This window comes from Pleurodeles waltl, chromosome 3_1 (assembly GCF_031143425.1).
Source record: "Pleurodeles waltl isolate 20211129_DDA chromosome 3_1, aPleWal1.hap1.20221129, whole genome shotgun sequence".
Taxonomy (NCBI): Eukaryota; Metazoa; Chordata; class Amphibia; order Caudata; family Salamandridae; genus Pleurodeles; species Pleurodeles waltl.
This window is the reverse complement of record NC_090440.1, coordinates 1,693,139,561-1,693,158,457: the sequence shown is the minus strand read 5'-3', so window position 1 is coordinate 1,693,158,457 and position 18,897 is coordinate 1,693,139,561. Positions and strand designations below refer to the sequence as shown.

Sequence of the window (18,897 nt, the reverse complement as noted above, 5' to 3'; positions counted from 1 at the left end):
ACTGCTAACAATTCGAGGTGATTTATATGCAGTTTTGTTTGATGCACGTCCCATTGTCCTTGGATGCTGTGTTGATTGAGGTGTGCTCCCCACCCTGTCATGGAAGCATCTGTTGTTATCACGTATTGTGGCACTGGGTCTTGGAAAGGCCACCCTTTGTTTAAATTTATACTGTTCCACCATAGGAGCGAGATGTATGTTTGGCGGTCTATTAACACCAGATCTAGGAGGTGACCCTGTGCGTGTGACCATTGTGATGCTAGGCACTGTTGTAAGGGCCTCATGTGCAGTCTTGCGTTTGGGACAATGGCTATGCATGAGGACATCATGCCTAGGAGCTTTAATACTATCTTTGCCTGTATTTTTTGTGTTGGATACATGGCTTGTATAACATTGTGAACATTTTGAACCCTTTGTGGACTTGGAGTGGCTAGTCCCTTTGTTGTGTTGATTGTCGCTCCTAAGTATTGCTGTGTTTTGCACGGCAGAATGTGTGATTTTGCATAGTTGATGGAGAAACCGAGTTTGTAGAGGGTTTGTATGACATAATCTGTGTGGTGTGAACACTTTGTTAGGGAGTTGGTCTTGATTAGCCAATCGTCTAGGTACGGGAATACGTGTATTTGCTGCCTTCTGATGTGTGCGGCAACTACTGCTAGGCATTTTGTAAATACTCTTGGTGCGGTCGTTATACCGAACGGTAACACTTTGAATTGGTAATGTATTCCCTTGAATACGAACCTTAGGTATTTCCTGTGCGAGGGATGTATCGGTATGTGGAAATACGCGTCCTTTAGATCTAAGGTTGTCATGTAGTCTTGTTGCTTTAGCAGTGGTAACACGTCTTGGAGCGTGACCATGTGAAAGTGTTCTGATTTGATGTAGGTGTTTAGTGTTCTGAGATCTAGGATTGGTCTCAGTGTTTTGTCCTTTTTTGGTATTAGGAAGTACAGTGAGTAAACTCCTGTGTTTAGTTGTGTACATGGTACCAATTCTATTGCGTCCTTTTGCAGTCATGCTTGGACTTCTAGTTCCAGAAGGTCTAAATGCTGTTTTGACATATTTTGTGGTTTTGGTGGGACATTTGGAGGGAGTTGGAGAAATTCTATGCAATAACCATGTTGGATAATTGCTAAGACCCAAGTGTCTGTTGTTATCTCCTCCCAAGATTGGTAAAATTGACTTAGTCTTCCCCCCACTGGTGTTGTGTGGAGGGGTTGAGTGACTTGTGAGTCACTGTTTGGTTGTAGGGGTTTTTGAGCTTTGAAATTTTCCCCGGTTTCTAGGGAATTGTCCTCCCCTGTACTGGCCCGAAAGCCTCCCCTTTGGTATTGTCCCTGGTAGGTGGACGGTGTTGAATGTGAGGTGCTGGCTTGTGTGGCCTGACCCCGAAACCCCCCTCTGAAGGTTGTTTTGCGGAAGGTTCCGAAAGTGCCTCTGCCCTGCGGGGAATAGAGTGCGCCCATGGCCTTGGCTGTGTCAGTGTCCTTTTTCAGCTTCTCAATTGCCGTGTCCACTTCGGGTCCGAACAATTGTTTTTCATTGAACGGCATATTGAGCACTGCTTGCTGAATTTCCGGTTTAAAGCCAGATGTGCGCAACCATGCGTGCCTTCTTATGGTCACTGCGGTGTTTATTGTTCTTGCAGCTGTGTCCGCTGCATCCATAGAGGAGCGTATTTGGTTATTGGAGATGTTTTGTCCCTCCTCAACCACTTGTTTTGCCCGTTTTTTAAATTCTTTGGGTAGATGCTCGATGAGATGCTGCATCTCGTCCCAATGGGCTCTGTCATATCGCGCTAGGAGCGCCTGAGAGTTTGCGATTCGCCACTGGTTTGCAGCTTGTACTGCGACCCTTTTCCCAGCTGCGTCGAACTTGCGGCTTTCTTTATCCGGAGGTGGCGCCTCGCCTGATGTGTGCGAGTTTGCTCTCTTGCGAGCTGCCCCTACTACAACTGAATCTGGTGGCAGTTGCGAGGTGATGAAAGCAGGGTCTGTGGGCGGTGCTTTATATTTTTTCTCCACCCTTGGAGTTATTGCCCTACTTTTGACCGGCTCGTTGAAGATCTGCTTTGCGTGCCTCAACATTCCTGGAAGCATAGGCAGGCTCTGGTAGGTGCTATGGGTGGAGGAGAGGGTGTTGAAAAGGAAGTCATCCTCGACAGGCTCTGAGTGTAATGACACGTTATGGAACTCTGCTGCCCTAGCTACCACCTGTGCATACACTGTGCTGTCCTCTGGTGGTGAGGGCTTGGTAGGGTACGATTCAGGACTATTATCTGATACCGGGGCGTCGTATAGGTCCCAAGCGTCCTGGTCATCTTGGCTCATGGTGGTGTGGGCCGGTGAGTGTGACGGAGTCTGTGCCGGTGATATATGAGTTACAGGTGGAGGAGAGGGTGGCAGAGTTACCTTTTTTACCACTTTTGTTTGTGGTGTTAGTTCTTGTTGAAACTCAAGTCTCCTTTTTCTCCTGATTGGGGGAAGAGTACTGATCTTCCCTGTCCCACTTTGTATGAAGATCCGCTTTTGTGTGTGGTCTACATGAGTGGTCTGTAACTCTTCTTCAAATCTGTGTCTGCGCATTTGAGAGGACAGTGATTGTTCCTCTGTATATGAGCTGGCAGTTGGTTCGGTTGCTGGTCGTTTTGGCACCGAAACTGTGTCTCTGCTTGTTTTCGGCTCTGAGGCGAATTTTCTCTTTTTCGGCGTCGAGCTTTCTCGGCGTCGATCTTCCTCGGTGCCGCTGTCTCTGCGTCGAGCAGCTTCGGTTCCGCTGTCTCGGCGTCGATCTTTTTCGGCAGCACTTTCTCGGTCCCGAGATTGCTGCGTGCCTGTGTCTCGACCCGAGTCGGACGATCTCGGTACCAGTTCGGCCTTTTTCGGTGCCGATGGACGGTCACCTACTTTATGGGTCGAGCCATGGCCTGTTGGCAGTGGCGTCCCCTGGGCCTTGTCTGTTTTCTTGTGTTGTGCTTGTTTCGACGTCTTACTCACAGTTTGTTCGACGTCGAATTCCTCCGAGTCCGATTCATGGATGGAGAAGGCTTCCTCTTCTTCCTCCTTGTTCCTTGAACTCTCGGTGTCCTGTCGGCGTGAACACCATCTGTAATCTTCTGGCTCGCCGGTCACGGAGCGTTTTTCGGGACCGAAACGCACGACAGGCCTCACAAGTTTCTTCCTTGTGCTCGGGCGACAGGCACATGTTACAGACCAAGTGTTGGTCTGTATATGGGTATTTATTGTGGCATTTAGGACAGAATCGGAACGGGGTCCGTTCCATCAGTGTCGACGTTACACGCGGTCGGGCCGACCAGGCCCCGACGGGGGATCGAAATTACCCCGAAGGGCTTTTGGAGGTCTTCCCGATTCGGTGTCGATGCTATCTAACCCGATCCCGAACGCAACAATACCGACGTAGTTTTCCGAAGTTTTGACTATCTTTCCGTCCCGAAACCCGGAGCGAAAAGGAACACGTCCGAACCCGATGGCGGAAAGAAAACAATCTAAGATGGAGTCGACGCCCATGCGCAATGGAAGCAAAGGAGGAGGAGTCCCTCGGTCTCGTGACTCGAAAGACTTCTTCGAAGAAAAACAACTTGTAACACTCCGACCCAACACCAGATGGCGGGCTATGCACAACATGTGTATCTGCAGCTACACATGCCATCGAACAGTTAATTTCCTCTTAATAGTCACTGGAGGAGAAGCAATTATACTCCCTGTAGCTTTTTGAATATGCACTTTTTACTGTTTAGCGTCCATCACTTCTACAATGGGTTGTATATCAGATGATTCTAGTGTAGAAGTAGTAGGTTTACTACTTATGGCTTTCGTCTCCGAAGGTTTAGACACTGAGTGTTTAACTGGAACCGAAAGTGTTGGCACCAAAATTGGTAACAGTTTTTTTTTCAGCTCGCAGCAGTCTGTTTTGTCGATGCTGAGTGCCCTTTGGTCTTTGTTCTCGGTGCTGAACCCGAACAATGGTCATCCGGTCTTGATTTTCATATCCAACCGTGGCCCGAAGGCAGTGGAGGACTGACGACCAGTGCTGGAGTCTTTTTTAAAAAATACCTTTGGGTGGTGGGCGGGGCTGGTGTATTCACGTACTGCGCCAGAGGTAGGGACTGGCTGTCAGCATCGGAGCCTTGTTCGAAGTCAGAGTCTCTGATGGAAAACTATGTACTCTGACCTACTTCCTCCTGTGTGTGTTTCTCACCGAAAATATCAGGTATGTCTTCTGTGGACTTCGACGCCATTTCCAGACGACGAGCTCTTCGGTACCGGGGAGAATTCTTAGATTGAAACGATCTGCAGGCATCGCAAGTCTCTTCTCGATGATCAGGAGGTAAATAAAGATTACACACTGAAAGCTAATTGCGTATGGGAATTTAGATTGATAACGAGGACAGAATCGAAACCGGATTTGTTCCATCAGCCCAACATTGAAGGAGGCCCTAAAGGGAGAGGCCTCTAGTAAGGGTGAAAAATCAACCCTGACGGTCTAAATCAGATTGACTTTAGATAGGAAATGTGATCGAAACTATAGCGATAGAATTAGAGAAAGGTAGAGTAAGTTCAGAAGGTCCGAACCAATATCCACCGGCAAGAGGAAACACATCCGAACCAGACGGCAGAAAGAAAACAATCTAACAAAGGACCTTATGCCCATGTGCAGTATCTTTGAGAGGAGTCACTTGATCTCATGACTCGAAAACCTTCTTTGAAGAAAAACAACTTGTAACACTCCGAGCCCAACACTAGATGGCGGATATATGCACAGCATGTGTATCTACAGCTACACATGCCATCAAACCTGGTGTTCCAAGAAGTCTTACTTCTGTGGGACTCATTGTATCCCCCTATGAACATTAAAAAAATCAAAAGCAAAGCAGAAAGCAATGAAAACAGAACCTTGTGGAAAACTATATAGGAGATGGGTGCAAGCTGCTTTGGAGAGATTAAATTAATAAACATGGCTTAAGAGTATGTGTGGGAGATACCTCTTAGGTTTTAAACGTTTACGAAGAAGTTTCAAATAGGCACATACATTGCGAACACACCAGGTTCAATTGCTTGATGAAGAAAAAAAGATGAAAACAAAACAATTCTACTGCGTTCTCCCTAAATAAAATAGCCTTCTACAAAGGGGACAGATCAGAGAGCCTACAAACCCCAATTTAACACTAGACAATGAATATATTAAGCGTGGATCAAGAGGCTAAAAAACGAGAGCCAATGTCAAGGAGTGGAGTGTGTGAAAATATAGCCAAATAACTGGAGGCTGAGGGAAACATTACCTTCCGAGTCAGAGGCACTTCTATTGGCACAGGAATGAGATCTGCAAGGAGGCACCCATAAAACGCCACCACAAACATTACTGGGTCACTGTTTGGAAACACAAGTGCCACCTGCGGTAACAAGAGAAAACAAAGCATCACTGTTAAACACAATAAGAGTACTTACACCAAGTTGTGTTCAAGACAAAACACTAGGATCAATAGAAGATTACAGAAACAGTCTTGCAATCAACATATCCAAATTGAAATTATGACGAAAATAATATAAAGTGGACCAAAGGGTTATCGTGTAACAAAATTGCTAAGCTGTCGGCATTTTACAGAACAGAGACTATTTCTCTGCTCATAATACTAAGGTGATTCTTCAAATTAAAAATTTGTTTTCACTGTAAAAGAATCAGAGACTTGCTCGAGTGTGTGGCTGCAGCATCATAGGAACTTTAGTCAGAGTCTGTTCTGAAATAAGATGCAAATGATTGACTAACTGATGTGGACAAACCGAACACAAAAGTTATATGATTTCTAGATCGACCAGTGGTTCAAATAGTTTGTGAAAGCTTGGGCAAGTGTCCTGGTCATTTGGGATAACTTTTCATACCAGATGAGGACCAAGGCTGGTTTGCAGAATACTGCTTTCTTAGGGACAGTTAACGAAAATTGATAGACTGGAATGCGGATCAGAGTAATTGTCAGTACTCCAATCTTTTTGGACAGCCATGTTATATATTCCACTTCTCTCAAAAGTCATTAACGTTTGACGGGGTGAGGGGTTACATGTCCGGCACATGGCCAACTTCAACAGTCATACTTACCTTTACTTGGAACTGGCTTGCCAGTCCACCCATTTTGATACTCAAATGGCATGCGCAAATTTCACTAGAAAAATGCTACCCAAAACAATGTTACAAAGACAAGATTTCAGGCTCAGGCTTATAATTTAGTCAATAGGTGCTTCATTTAGCCATCTGTGTACTTAAGGCAGAATAAAGTTAATACGAGGGAAAGCCAGCTCATTCCAATAAGTCATTGTTCTTGCTACTCCTTGACACATTCAAATTTTGAATTGTTTTTGGGTGATGTCTTGGTGCCAGTCAAAACTGCAATATGCAGGCTGCCGCTCTCAAAAATACACTAAATCTGAATATCTCATTCTTAAAAAAAAAAAAAGGAAACTATTGAAAAGCTACACACGGTTTTAGACATGCGAAGGAGATCTTCTTTTACAGACATACAAGAAACCTGTAAACAGATTTCATGGTAATTTGGTTTGCTCATCATACCAGAGGACTTTGAGGGGCATCGACCCCTGTGGCCAGGACCACCTAACCAAGCTAGTAGACCCAGGAGTGAAAGCAGACAGACCCTCATCAACCGCATCGCATCTACGGCATCACTGAGCATCTTCAGCATCCTGTATCCCTTGCATGAGAACAACTCCATAGGAACCTACTGCAATTGGATAAAAGTGCCAGGAACTCACTGAAGACTGCTTCTATCTTCGTGGTACCGGTTTCTGTGGACCTTGCTGGTCCCCATGGCTAGCTTCATGATGGAGTGGGTCCCCTAAAGAAACTGCTCAGACACTGGCCCAATATTTTCTCTGTAAACGTTTCTAAGTGTCAAATTTGTTGAATTTGTCAATGCTTATTTGTGGTTAAGTGAAAAGCTGTTTATTTACTATACTTTGTAAATTCTATATCATCAGAACCCTCAGGTAGATATTTTTAGTTGTGGTGTCTTAAAATACATAAAAATACATTCTATTTTTATAAATTGGTATCCGATTTCTTTAGTGTCTCATTTATTTCTTCTGCAATTGTTTGGAGCTGCTTTTGTATAAGCCTTTTTGTTCAGAGCCACAGCTACCCACAGATGAGCTGGAGGGTTTAACAAATTAATCTACTGGTCCTAAAGGTAAGTGTCTTACACAGCGAGTTCTCATAATCACACCATGTGATACACAGTTACACACCATTTCCTCACAGAGCGCCTCTGAAAAAATCTGGTAAAGATATTCTAGCAAACAGAGCAGTAGATGTAGCCACACCTTTTCTGGAATGCAATCTAACTTTTCTGTCCAGAGGATGTCGAGCTTTTTGATGGCAACATTTTACGGCAGCAGAAACTCATCATGCCACACTGTCTCGCCAGCACGTGCCCCTTCCTAGGCGGGCAACTGGCTATTAGAAGTTGGTCAGTTTTTCGAACCCTTTTCGTTCTATCAATTTATGACATGTGGATTGTCTAGCTTCGAGAGTACGAAGTGCTCATGCTGCCGTATTAGTAACATTCTCAAAACAAATAGACTCAATGACTACTGGTTCATTTAGAAGAACATCTAATGGAACTTCAGGGTTAAGCAAGGATTCCTTCTTAGCACAACAATCTCATTACGGAATTGCATGTAAGGTTCTTAAATAGTGACAGCTTGCATCTTCTCATGAATTCTCTTTGCAGACCTTAAGGGCTAATACTGAAGCAATTTAGCAAGACAAGGGTTTGAGGACTGCATTATGTATGGATTCCAACTGACTTTTTATCAGTTGAGACTGGACTGTTTTTAATTGCCATGAAGAACAAGTTACTTACCTTCAGTAACAATATATCTGGTAGAGACGTTTTCTAGTTGCACATTCTTTACCTTAAAATTTCCCCCAGGCATCATACTGGATCCAGAGATTTTTCTCAGAGCAATACCCCTGCGACCCGTCAGGTGGCTTCGGTCGACTTCACGGCGTAGTTGGTGTAACCGATGAAAAGTCCAGAAGAGGTCCTTGAGGAGCTACATTATATGTCACTAAGACCAAAGAAACAGTTGATTTGATGAGCTTCTAAACAAAGTTTCCAGGAATTTAAACTGCAGCTAGATGGACTTTTAGAGAAGTAACAGAAAGGCCTGATCGTTCTTGGTGCAACCAATAAGGCAAGATTTAGTCAGGTAAAGAAGGAAAAGGGTGAACATTGTTCGGATAGCACTATGAACGTAAACAAGACCATTTAGTCGTATATGTTGCGTTTTTTATGTTATCTCTGGCTTTTGCTAAATGTTTTCTGCAATCTTCTGAAATATTCAAGAGATGGAACTCACTGTATTCGGGAGCCAGAGAGATAAATTGAGAGACTTCGGTTTGGGATGAACAACCTGGCTGTTGTTCATCATCAGAATGCTGGATAATGGTCTGAGCGGAATATGCTGCTGTTTGATAAGAGAAGTGGCTTTGTGTACCAATATTCCTGCAGCCACGAGAATAATGCAAACTTGTTCTTTTTTCATTTTGACAATCTTGAAATTAGTGGAACTGAGTGGAAAGCGTAAGTGAAGATTCCTGTCCAAACAATTCGAAAGGCATTCCTTCATGACCTCTCCCGAGTGTATCTGCAGGCATAAAAGTGACATTTGTGACTGAGATGTGTTGCTAACAAGTCGAAGTTTGGATTTCCCAAGGTTTGAAAGATGGATGTGAGCTTTTGTTGGCCTAGTTCCCACTTGTGACGCTCTCTTGTTGTTGACCGGGAGAGTGTCTGCCCATTTACTGCTTATTCCAGATACATGTTTCACTTTCAGTGTAATCTGGTGATGAAGACGCCATTTGAAGAGTCTTTGAACTTCAATGGAGGGAAATATGAAATTGTTTATTGGTGCATGTTCAAGTAGTGATTGCCATGTTGTCTGTGCGAACTAGCACAAATGAATGCTATATTGTAGGAAGAAAAGACTGAAACCCTAAGGTCACTGTCCTCCATGCTGGAAGATTGATAGGCAGTTGGGTTTCCTGTGGCGACTATCTTCTGTTGACTTCTAAATCCTGGAGATGTGCTCCTCAGCTGATTATGGATGCACCTGTGGTCATCACAAATTGAGATATTGCACTGAGGAATGTGCGACTTGGTGAGATATTGTTCTCGTGTATCCGCCAAGGGTATTACAGCTCTCATACTGGTAGTGATGATATTATAATGTCCTCGAAAGATCCTCGGCTTTGAACCCACTGTTTGTCTATCTCCTTCTGAAATAGACTCATGTTGTGGCGACAAAGGAGAATAAGGAGAACAGAAGAGGAATGATTTGAAGTCTCAAACTGAAACAGACCTATCCAAGAAGGATGCTGCTGGCCAGCCATTCTCAACCTCCTCTCTTTCGTAGGGAAGGAATTGTACACAATTGTATCCACAACTGCCCTAGGGGCTGCAGGCAATATTTTCCCCTGTTCAAGGTCAAATCTAGCTCTATAAACAATTGCAGACAAGCCTTTGTGGATCTTTTATTTATTTCATACAAATGGTCCTTAATTAGCCAGTGATCTACATATGGGTAAATGTGATGCCCGTTCCTCCTCAGAAGAGCCATTACTGGGGCAATAGACTTGCTGAATATTCCAGGAGCACATTTGAGGAAAAAAACATATCTTTGAATTGGTAATTACAGGCAGCCATCTCGAACCTTAAGCTTTTTGATGTTTGGTATGAATGAGAATACAGAAATAGGCATACTGGTGATCTATGCATGCCATTAAATCTGTCTTGATTTAGAAGCTGGAAAATTTCCTGCAGCATTACCATTCGAAAAGATTGTTTTTCAGGAACTTGTTTAGCTGCTGTAAATTGAACACCAGTCGCGATTCTCTGGATTTTGTCTTCAGAAGGATGAAATAGGAATCGAATCCCGATATAAATAAGGGACCTCTTCTATGGTTCTTTTATGGAGGAGCAAAAGAACATCCAATTTTATCAGACACCGAGGTTAATATGATCAGGAGTATAGCTTGGTCAGTAAGATTGAGGGGTGGGAGCTTCAGATTTCCTAACAATCACGTTGGAAAATAATGTTAAAATACATCATACAACAAGAGCAGGGCACACAAGAGGGGCTTGGCAGTGGAAAGGAGAGGAATATTGATTGGAAGGGTAGGAAGTGAGAGAAAACACATTATTTTGTAGAATAACCAACATTATTGAAGATTTTCCAAACAGAGAGGAAAGGACTGAGCATTTTTGTCTGTAAACTTTCCTTGTGAAATCTGACAAAGACCTCGCCATTCCCAACATGAGCACCTCTACCCAACTATTTAACACAAAATACATTTACTAGGGGGAGAGTAACACTCCAAACACTCCCCCTCTCAAGTTGCGCCCTTGGACATGAGCTCCTCTGAGGTGGCTTTTAAAGAGGGTTTTTTTTTTTTAATTAATTCTATGGTATGTCAGTGTTGTACTAGGTCTATGGCCCACCCAATTTGAGGTAATACATTTCCAGTTGTGATATTAATAATAGGAAAGTCGTCAGTCCATGAGTTGCGAGAAGAAAATTGTGACTGGTGTATGAAAAATGTTACTGCTATCTGGATGAGTACTATCCTCTGAGCTGTGTTGCACCTCTCTTGCAGGAGGTTATCTTGAGTCAGCAGCAGGTGGTGGTGGTTTGTAGTGCTGTTTGGTGTACCATTGCTGGTAACTTAGTCTGGGTTGGATGTAGAGCTGGTATCTATAAGATCAAATATTTACACTGTAGGAGAACTGTCCATTTCCTCTAGCACCAGGAAAGGGTTTAAGGCGACTCCGTAGTAGGACCCCTGGAGAAGTTGCTGTTTCTATATCCAACTTGATAGATTGGAGAATACCATCAACGAGTTTGCCCAAGAGGGTTTTTCCTTCATAGGACATATCTAAAATTGTGGCCTGCACCTCAGGCCTGAAAGATGTCATCTTGAGCCATTCCGGTCTCCTCATGACAGCTGCTCCAGCAAATTGGCTTAAGCCGGTGGAGACAGCATCTATAGCATATCAATTATTTCTGCTGAAGTTCTCTCACCTTCTTTTAGGACTGCCTTTGATTCATTTATTTTGCCTTCTTATAAGAATTATAGATATGTACCTAGGTGAGACCACATTTGCGTACAATATGTCACTAAAATAGCTAGAGAGTTGGATGTTCTGACAGGTGTAACGGCCATTGCTAAAAATGTCTTGCTCACAATACCTAGATGCCTACCATCTCTTCTGGGTTCTTTGCACTGCTCTTGGCACTGCTCTTGGCAGCTTGCATGACCCCAGAATCAGGGAGTGAGTGACTGATAAGGCAAGCAGGTGAAGCATACCCTGTGGAGGAGGATACTGGTATTAATAGCCATCACTGCCTTATCCACTGAGTAGAGGGTGCATCTAATAATGGCGCTGCTGATGGTTCTCACCTCCTCAATGGGCCTCTGGGTAGGTGCTTTACCATCTACATTAATTCTTCCCCGTGGCACTTGTCAAACCTGAGGAGGAAGCCCACCAAACAGGCAATGTGCCTGTGTGTGGGCACCCCAAGCACTGCGTGTTTGACTGCAGGATCAATTCGCTCATTCTCCTTGTCAGGCAGACGGACGTCTTCCGTGGCCTGTGCACAAGCCCTTTTATGGGCAGTGGGAACAGCTAAGGAGTCGGGGACAATTTATCCACAAATATAAGACAGATCATTTGGGGCAGGCTAATAATTTTTCCCCATATGACAAGTACCCAGTCTGGGTTTTATAAGCTTCTTAAAGTTGTCAGTGGCCAACCTGAATATTCCTGTGATCATGGTGATGTAATGAACCACATGCTCTGTCTTGGACAGGGTGTAGACTAGGAAGTTATCCTTGGCCTCCAGTTTTACCTGATGATGTTGTGCACTGCATGGTATGCTGTAGTTTCATCTGGTGGGTAAGGCTTGCCTATGTAGGGTTCTAGATATGGGCCATCTTGGAGGGTCCATCACATAGTCTTCCTAGGGATCAAATGGCTTAGCACAACGGTCATGTGGGTATTAGAGGTTGCCCAATTCTCAGTCAGTGTCATACAGCTCTGATGGAAGAGAGCGCAGGGGTAGGGGTGGTGGACATGTGAGTGACAGTGATAGGAAATGGATAGGGTTGGTGGCCGTAACACCTAACCCTTGGAGTACTTAGTGGTGTGGAAGTGTCAAGATTTGGTTCTCCCGCAAAGGCCAGTTGGTGTTTTTTGGGGATCTGACGTCCTGGAGCCAGAGGTTTGTTAAGTATTTTGCCCATGTCTTGGTGTCTGGGCAGCTTCATCTGCTTTTCATTCAGGGCTTCTGAGAGTTTCTCAAAGATAGACTGCTCTGGTGAGTCTGACTACGGCGCCGAGTGTCACTTTGGTGCCGGCCTTGATTCCAGTTGCTGAGGAGCTTTCAGCATTGACTTCAGTTCCAAATGCTGCTTCTAAGAACCTCTGGGCCTATGTGGTGGTGATTTACACTGCAGCTTTTCAGTGTGCAGAGGGATTCAGTGTCCTTAAAATGGGTCTTTGCAGGTGTCCAACCAACCTCTCAAGCCCAGGGTGTCATGGCTGAAGCAGCGTAACCTTAAGGTTTGTGCCATTTCTGGCTCAAATCGTGGCTCTCCAACTTCTGCAGGAGCAGTGCTCCACCTCCTCCAATGTACTTTTTTTGGTGCTTGAGACTGACCTTGAAGAGCAGTAGATGTGCATGGACTTGACTTGGTCTTTACCGAGAGGCTCGTGTATGCTGCATGACTGTTTATCTGGACCCTCCTTCCTTGATGTCAGAGGTCTTGGAGAACACAGCCTCTGGAACCATCTCTGCTTGACCCGCTGTAATGCTGGAGTCCACTTCCTCTCCCTCTGTGTCCGGCATATGTTTGATAAAAAAAATAAAAAAACTGGTATTTCCAACAAGACCGGTCTCTGCATCCTGTGGTGCACCCACCTCTTTTTTCTCTCAATTCCTTAAGTTTTTTTTTTTTTTTTGCAGCAGCAGCAGCAGAAGGCAAGGCAGGCTTTGAAGAAATCTCAGTGTGTAATGAAGACAGAAATAGGTTACATGCTTTATCATGATTGTTCAAGGGATGTTTTGTGTTACAGCAAGGGCATAAGAGGAAGGGTGTACAATGTATGCCCCTGCCCTAGGTGCATTTCCCAAGAATCGTCAATGAGGACTTGAAAACAAACAGGAACGCTGGTTGGAAGCCACAGTGCAGGTAATGGTCGGTGATAGTCAGATCGAAAGTACAATTTTCACAGAGAGTTATATAATTGCAGTAGTGTAGTTTTTGTCGCAGACGAATGCTTAACCTCTGGATCTGAGAAGAAAGAAATGGTGTTTTACTATGTTGATCCTAGCATTCACAAACTTTTGAACCCCAAAGCTGAGAAAAATATCTGATATGAAGCCAGTGTAAGGATCTAGAGTGGACCGAGGGTGGAGTCACAAAAGATCTTGTGGCTCAAATTTCTTCAAAGAAAAAAAAGTAAAAAATGTCTGAGCCCAACACTACAAAGAAGAAGTATGTAAGGCATGTGTATCTACAGCTACACATGCTACAAAAACATGCTTTTCTGCATGTTAAAAACAGTTTCCTTTGATGTGTTTGTTGCAGCTTTCATCAAAAAAGTTCAGAACTGGCTTAAAAGTAATTCTTGTAGATGGTGTAAACCCAAACGCTAGCCAATACATGGCATCTACCTTTTGTGCAACTTGTGCGATTTAAGTACTGGGGTCTTGCCTAAATGAGAGACAATCCAATTGAGCTTATCCAGTTTCTCGCCATGTTTAGGATCACAACACATGCAACAGGAGGCAGCATAGTAGTTTCCCAGTACTCTGAATCAAAAATGACGGCAGACAGAAGCTCAAAAACATACATTTTTGTACACTTCTGTTTTGCGTGTTTTAGTATTCAGTTTTACGAACTGATCATTAAGCTGTATGTTCACCACTCAGTTGACAGTTAGTCCCAGAATCATTAGGGTCTTTTTTTACAGCCTCCTGCACAAAGAGTAAGTTTTTACTTTCCCTGTTGGTTCTGGAAGGTCTACTTTGACTTTGCACCAAGCCACCGAATATCAGTTAAACTTATGTGCATTAACAGATGTTTGTTCTTTCATTAGGTATCTTAATTATGAATTAGCGACTCCACTTGAGCACCTCTTTCTAAACAATAATAAACTATCTCGATTTTTTCTTTTCTATACAGAAACTGCTCTTTTGATCACACCATGTAGTAAACAATCACTATGCTAGGAGTTTGATCAGCTGTACCAGTCACTGCAAACATAAGTACTTTATACTGTTATTTCGCATTATCAGATTACAGCTGTGGTGGATTTTAAAGTTACAGCAAGTACAATCTTTTATTGAGTATATGATGGGATGACCCGCTGTAGTTCCAAAACCCATGTTGTATCTATATCTTTGGTTTCCAAGCTTATGACTGAATCTCGGATGTATCCTTAGGCACAAAACCTTATGAAATGTTTACCTTTTTTATTAAGACCCTTGTGACTATTGTTATGTGCCTATTATTTACTTCTGTTTTGCACTGCCTGTGATTTGAGTTATTATGTGCGTAGTCTTTGCTTCAGTTTCCTATGACTGTGATTGCTCCTTACTTTTGTGTTTCATTTTCTATTACTACATGCCTTTGCATTCGTCTCCCAGCTGGACCGCCACAATCTGAGCACCTGAAGAAAGATCAACATACCCGATCTCCTGGTTTGAGCAGTGGCTCGTTCTTACTGCTGAGCTTGTTGAGTAGTGTGTAGGCCAGCTTCATGCTCCGACTCCACAGCTTGCCTAAAAAGTAACAAATGGAAAACAGAAAATAAGAAGCAAAGAAACTGCAATGGGCTTGCAAAACCAGAAAGAACAGATCACTAGTACTCAACTAGAAAGATCAGTTAAAACTAGCAAACTACAGAAAAGAAGGAGGGGCACAAAACCCAACAACTGAATGCAGAAAGTCCAGATACAACTTCACAACTGCAGGAAAGAATCACCGACTTAACCAGACTAATCCCAAGAAGCTCAGATCGCAACAGACAGATGGAGACAAGAAGACCTCATCACAACAACTGCAGACAGAATGCACAAGTACAACCAGAAATTACTCAGAAGAAGCCCAGTTAAACTTAAGTAACTGATTAAAAAAACTCAAATAGGAAATGTGCACACAAACAACAGACTGCACTGCCAAACCCAAAAACTTGCACAGGAAGAACAAGCGCAACTTAACAACTGTGGGTCGGAAGCCTACACAAGACATTCTGACAGTCAACTACAGGAAGCCCATGCGCTGACAAAATTAACACAGATGCAAATGCCTGACGCAACAATTGTACCCAGTGGCAACAGACACAATATGTCAAACGCACATAGGGAGCCAAAGATGACCAAGCAGCTACACAGAGGTAGCCCAGTAACATCTAAGAACTGAATACAGGAATACCATCACAAACAGAGACGGGAAATAATGGTGCAATCAACTACCACACACTAGAATAAGAACAGAATTCAAGTATATGCCATACAAGCATCCAACGTAAGCACAGACATAAACATGACAACTGCAGACAGAAAGCAGTATCACAATCCAACAACTGTCCAGAAGAGGCAGAAGCACTGTCTGCATACAAAAAAAAGTATATCAAGAAAGGCAAACTGGTCAGATGCCTCCATATACCATATAAACTTTGTGATGTAAAGTGGATTGTTCATAGTACAGCAAATTCAGAGACATTTATGTTGAATATAGATATCAACTACATAAAGCTCACCATACGTCAGGGTATATATGGCTTTTCCTGTGGTATCCAGTGCTGTCAAACAGGGAGTTTTTGGTTGTGTAGTACCCCAACGCTGCAGGGCCGCCAGGAGAGAGGGGGGCCAGTTAGTAACCACACCCAGTGGTTCACCTCTTAGTGGAGTAGTTTCATTCCCCTCTGCCTTTGGCTGGTTAGGATCTGGCTGTTGAACTGAAGAGAAGACATTTGCATGACTTGAATAAACATGAAGCACTATTGAACAAAAACTTGAATACTGAAATGCAGCTCAATTGATTTCAGAGGAGTCAGAGACCAGGTGCAGCTGTTTTCATCTGTTCTAACCAACTTGTGTGCTGCTTCCCTCTAACTGCGGAACTGAACAGAACCTGACCACTCAAGTGTTGGTTGTGAATATATTTCTTGGTTCTGCAGCATAGGCTATTTACCATATTTGCATCAGCTAGCGCTCAGAGGAATGCAACCTTATTTCAAAAATAATTTGCCATGGAACGCTCGGACACAGACTTGCAGGGCATGCTATGTGATTGTCACTCTTAGTCAGTTCAGTGTTATGTGCTGAGAAAAGTGCTGCAGTGAAACTGAATTGTTGTTTGTAACTGCCTCTGCTTGACATTCAGGTGTGAAGGAAGCCTGCCTACAAGGTTTTGGGGAGATATGGAGGTAGACTACAAAAAGGTGTGATGCTTGTGCATTTCAGGATCAGTAAGGTTTTACCTTCTAAAAGTTCTTCAAAATCATCCACAAAGAATTCTTTGAGGGGCGGACGCTTCGGCCTCTTCAGAGTGTTTAGAAGCTGCTGGATTTTGGAAGATACCCGACTATTGATGGGGACGCCTGTCAGTGTCACACAGAAAACAGTATCAGACATGTATTCATCAAAAAGGAAGATTACTTTCACAATAGAAACATCACTGTCATCCCTCTGTCAGCCACTTTGAGCAGCTGATCTTCAACTCCCTACGATCTTTACCTTTTTACCACCACCATCGATTATATCTAGTGACCCTTCACATAACATTGCTAAATTATCTGTGTAAAGTTCGGAAGATAAGCTTAATACATGAAGTCTGGGATCACAGTATGTTAACCAGTCACATGATGTCAAATATGATTTACCAAATTGTTCCATCTAATAACACTAATGCTTTGTTGGACATACACTGCATCTCTGATATTGAGGTACTGACTGACACAAGTCACCAATTATGCCAAAAAAAGCATTCCAAAGAGGATGCACTAATAAATAAACCTATGATAATGCCCATGTGGCAATAGCATGACGGCAAAGAGGCTAGCCTATCAGATTAATAAACTTACACTGACCTATGAGGCTACGTTCTATATTCACCAAAACAATACACTACACATTTCTCTGTGTAAAAAATGTGAGTCTATTCACTGAATATAAGAGAAGCACACAAAGACAGATAATTTCACATGGCGTAAAAGAATAAGGCAGAAAGGCAAATGTATACATCAAATTAAAGAAGTTAAAAAAAATGTGATACTATAACTCTACTTCGCAGTAAGGCACGATGTTCTTTTGTAAGCGGTCTCAAGCTGCCCTTATAAACAGCCTCACAAGTCACCTGCAACTCTCACACTACAGGTTTGACTACCACTATGACGTCAAAGGCCCTTTCCACACTACAGTGAAGTTTGTTAATTAAAATGCACAGCAATAGTTTAAAAAAAAATATCACTCAAAAAAGTTAAACATTTTGAGCAAGAGGTTTCTAAAACCTGTTTTTGCTCTAGATTGATGGGGTGAGAAGGGCTCATCAATACTGACCAGATGGACAAGGAAGTAAAATGCGGACACAGTTTTTATGAGTTTTACTTAACGTTTTGTCTCACAAGCGCATCTTTTGGTGTACCTAAATCTTCTCATCAGGCTGCACAGGCAGCTTGGCATGGCAGACAGGTCCTTTGCACAGTGTAGGTGCTGAGAGCCTGTTGCTTCAGGGCTTGCCATCCACCTAAGAGATATCTGTCCCAAAAACTAAAGAAACACACTACAAGAAGTCTTTCCTTAAGTTGTGTTTTCCCAGTTACCGAGGTCTTAAGTTCATAAATGAAAGCACATTGTTTTTGTGAGAATATCTGCATCTTGTCTTTTAAATTCAAATGCTATGCAGTCAACACCATATAGTTGTGAATGCAAAATATTACAGCTTGCTTTTCTCCTAAGTAATTGTTTCAGTTTTAGGCATTCTTAAAAAAACTTGTGACCAAACACCTTGAAACCCTCAAGGACACAGGTAGAACCTCAGAGTATGTATACTTTTCCCCATCTGAATAGGTGTCTGCGTGAGATGTAATCATGTTTGAGTTGTCCCGTTTTCCTACCCGGAGGCAGGGCAAACAGTGCTCCAACTTAGTAAAAAGCTGCAAACTCAGTTTAACAGTAAGCACCACCTTCTGTCTGAAACATGTGTATGTGGATAAACTTACTGTGGCTAGCATGCAAAGCAGTACCTTCTACCTTTAATGCAGTGCTGCAAGGAAAGACAAAGCAAACAAAAGGCACGAAAAATGTCTGACCAATGTGTACCTCTTTTCTAGCTTCATTATCCACGCAATAGTGTCTTATGAACGTGTGGGGAAATATCCAAGTCGCTACCTTACAAACGTCAGCCAATGAAATGTTTGCTAACAACTCCACCGTAGCAACCTTTCTCAAAATGGACTGTGCATGTAGTGTTCCTTTAACGTGTTCGTTTTACTCATGGATTACACATCTGAACGCATGTACAATTCAAGCTTAGAAATTGCCTAGATGTACTTGTGAAAAAGCAACATATATTCTGTTTGGTCCTTCTGATGAGTTTAGTACGACCAATGTAACACAGAAGTGCTATCCCATCATTAAGTGCAGGCAAAATCTTTTCTGCCCCATGTGTGCAGTAGTATACACATGCTGGTCATTAGGTGTATTGACTGATATGGAAAGAAGACATCACAGGTAGAAATCGCTGTTAAGAACTTAAAACTATGAAACTATGAAAAGACAAGCATTGGCATAGCCAATAGGT

At 43.0% G+C, this 18,897-nt stretch overlaps 1 protein-coding gene across 1 annotated transcript in view; it reads right to left on the bottom strand.

Moving 5' to 3' along the window:
• The window catches only part of DIP2A (disco interacting protein 2 homolog A), a 637,392-nt gene that overhangs the window by 399,883 nt on the left and 218,612 nt on the right, over positions 1 to 18,897 (bottom strand). Inside the window, exons 7-10 of the mRNA XM_069225498.1 lie at positions 16,577 to 16,696; positions 15,854 to 16,051; positions 14,782 to 14,873; positions 5,300 to 5,410 (exon numbers count right to left, since the gene is read on the bottom strand). Coding sequence (XP_069081599.1) covers positions 5,300 to 5,410; positions 14,782 to 14,873; positions 15,854 to 16,051; positions 16,577 to 16,696 — 521 coding nt within the window. The remainder of the gene's footprint in view (positions 1 to 5,299; positions 5,411 to 14,781; positions 14,874 to 15,853; positions 16,052 to 16,576; positions 16,697 to 18,897) is intronic.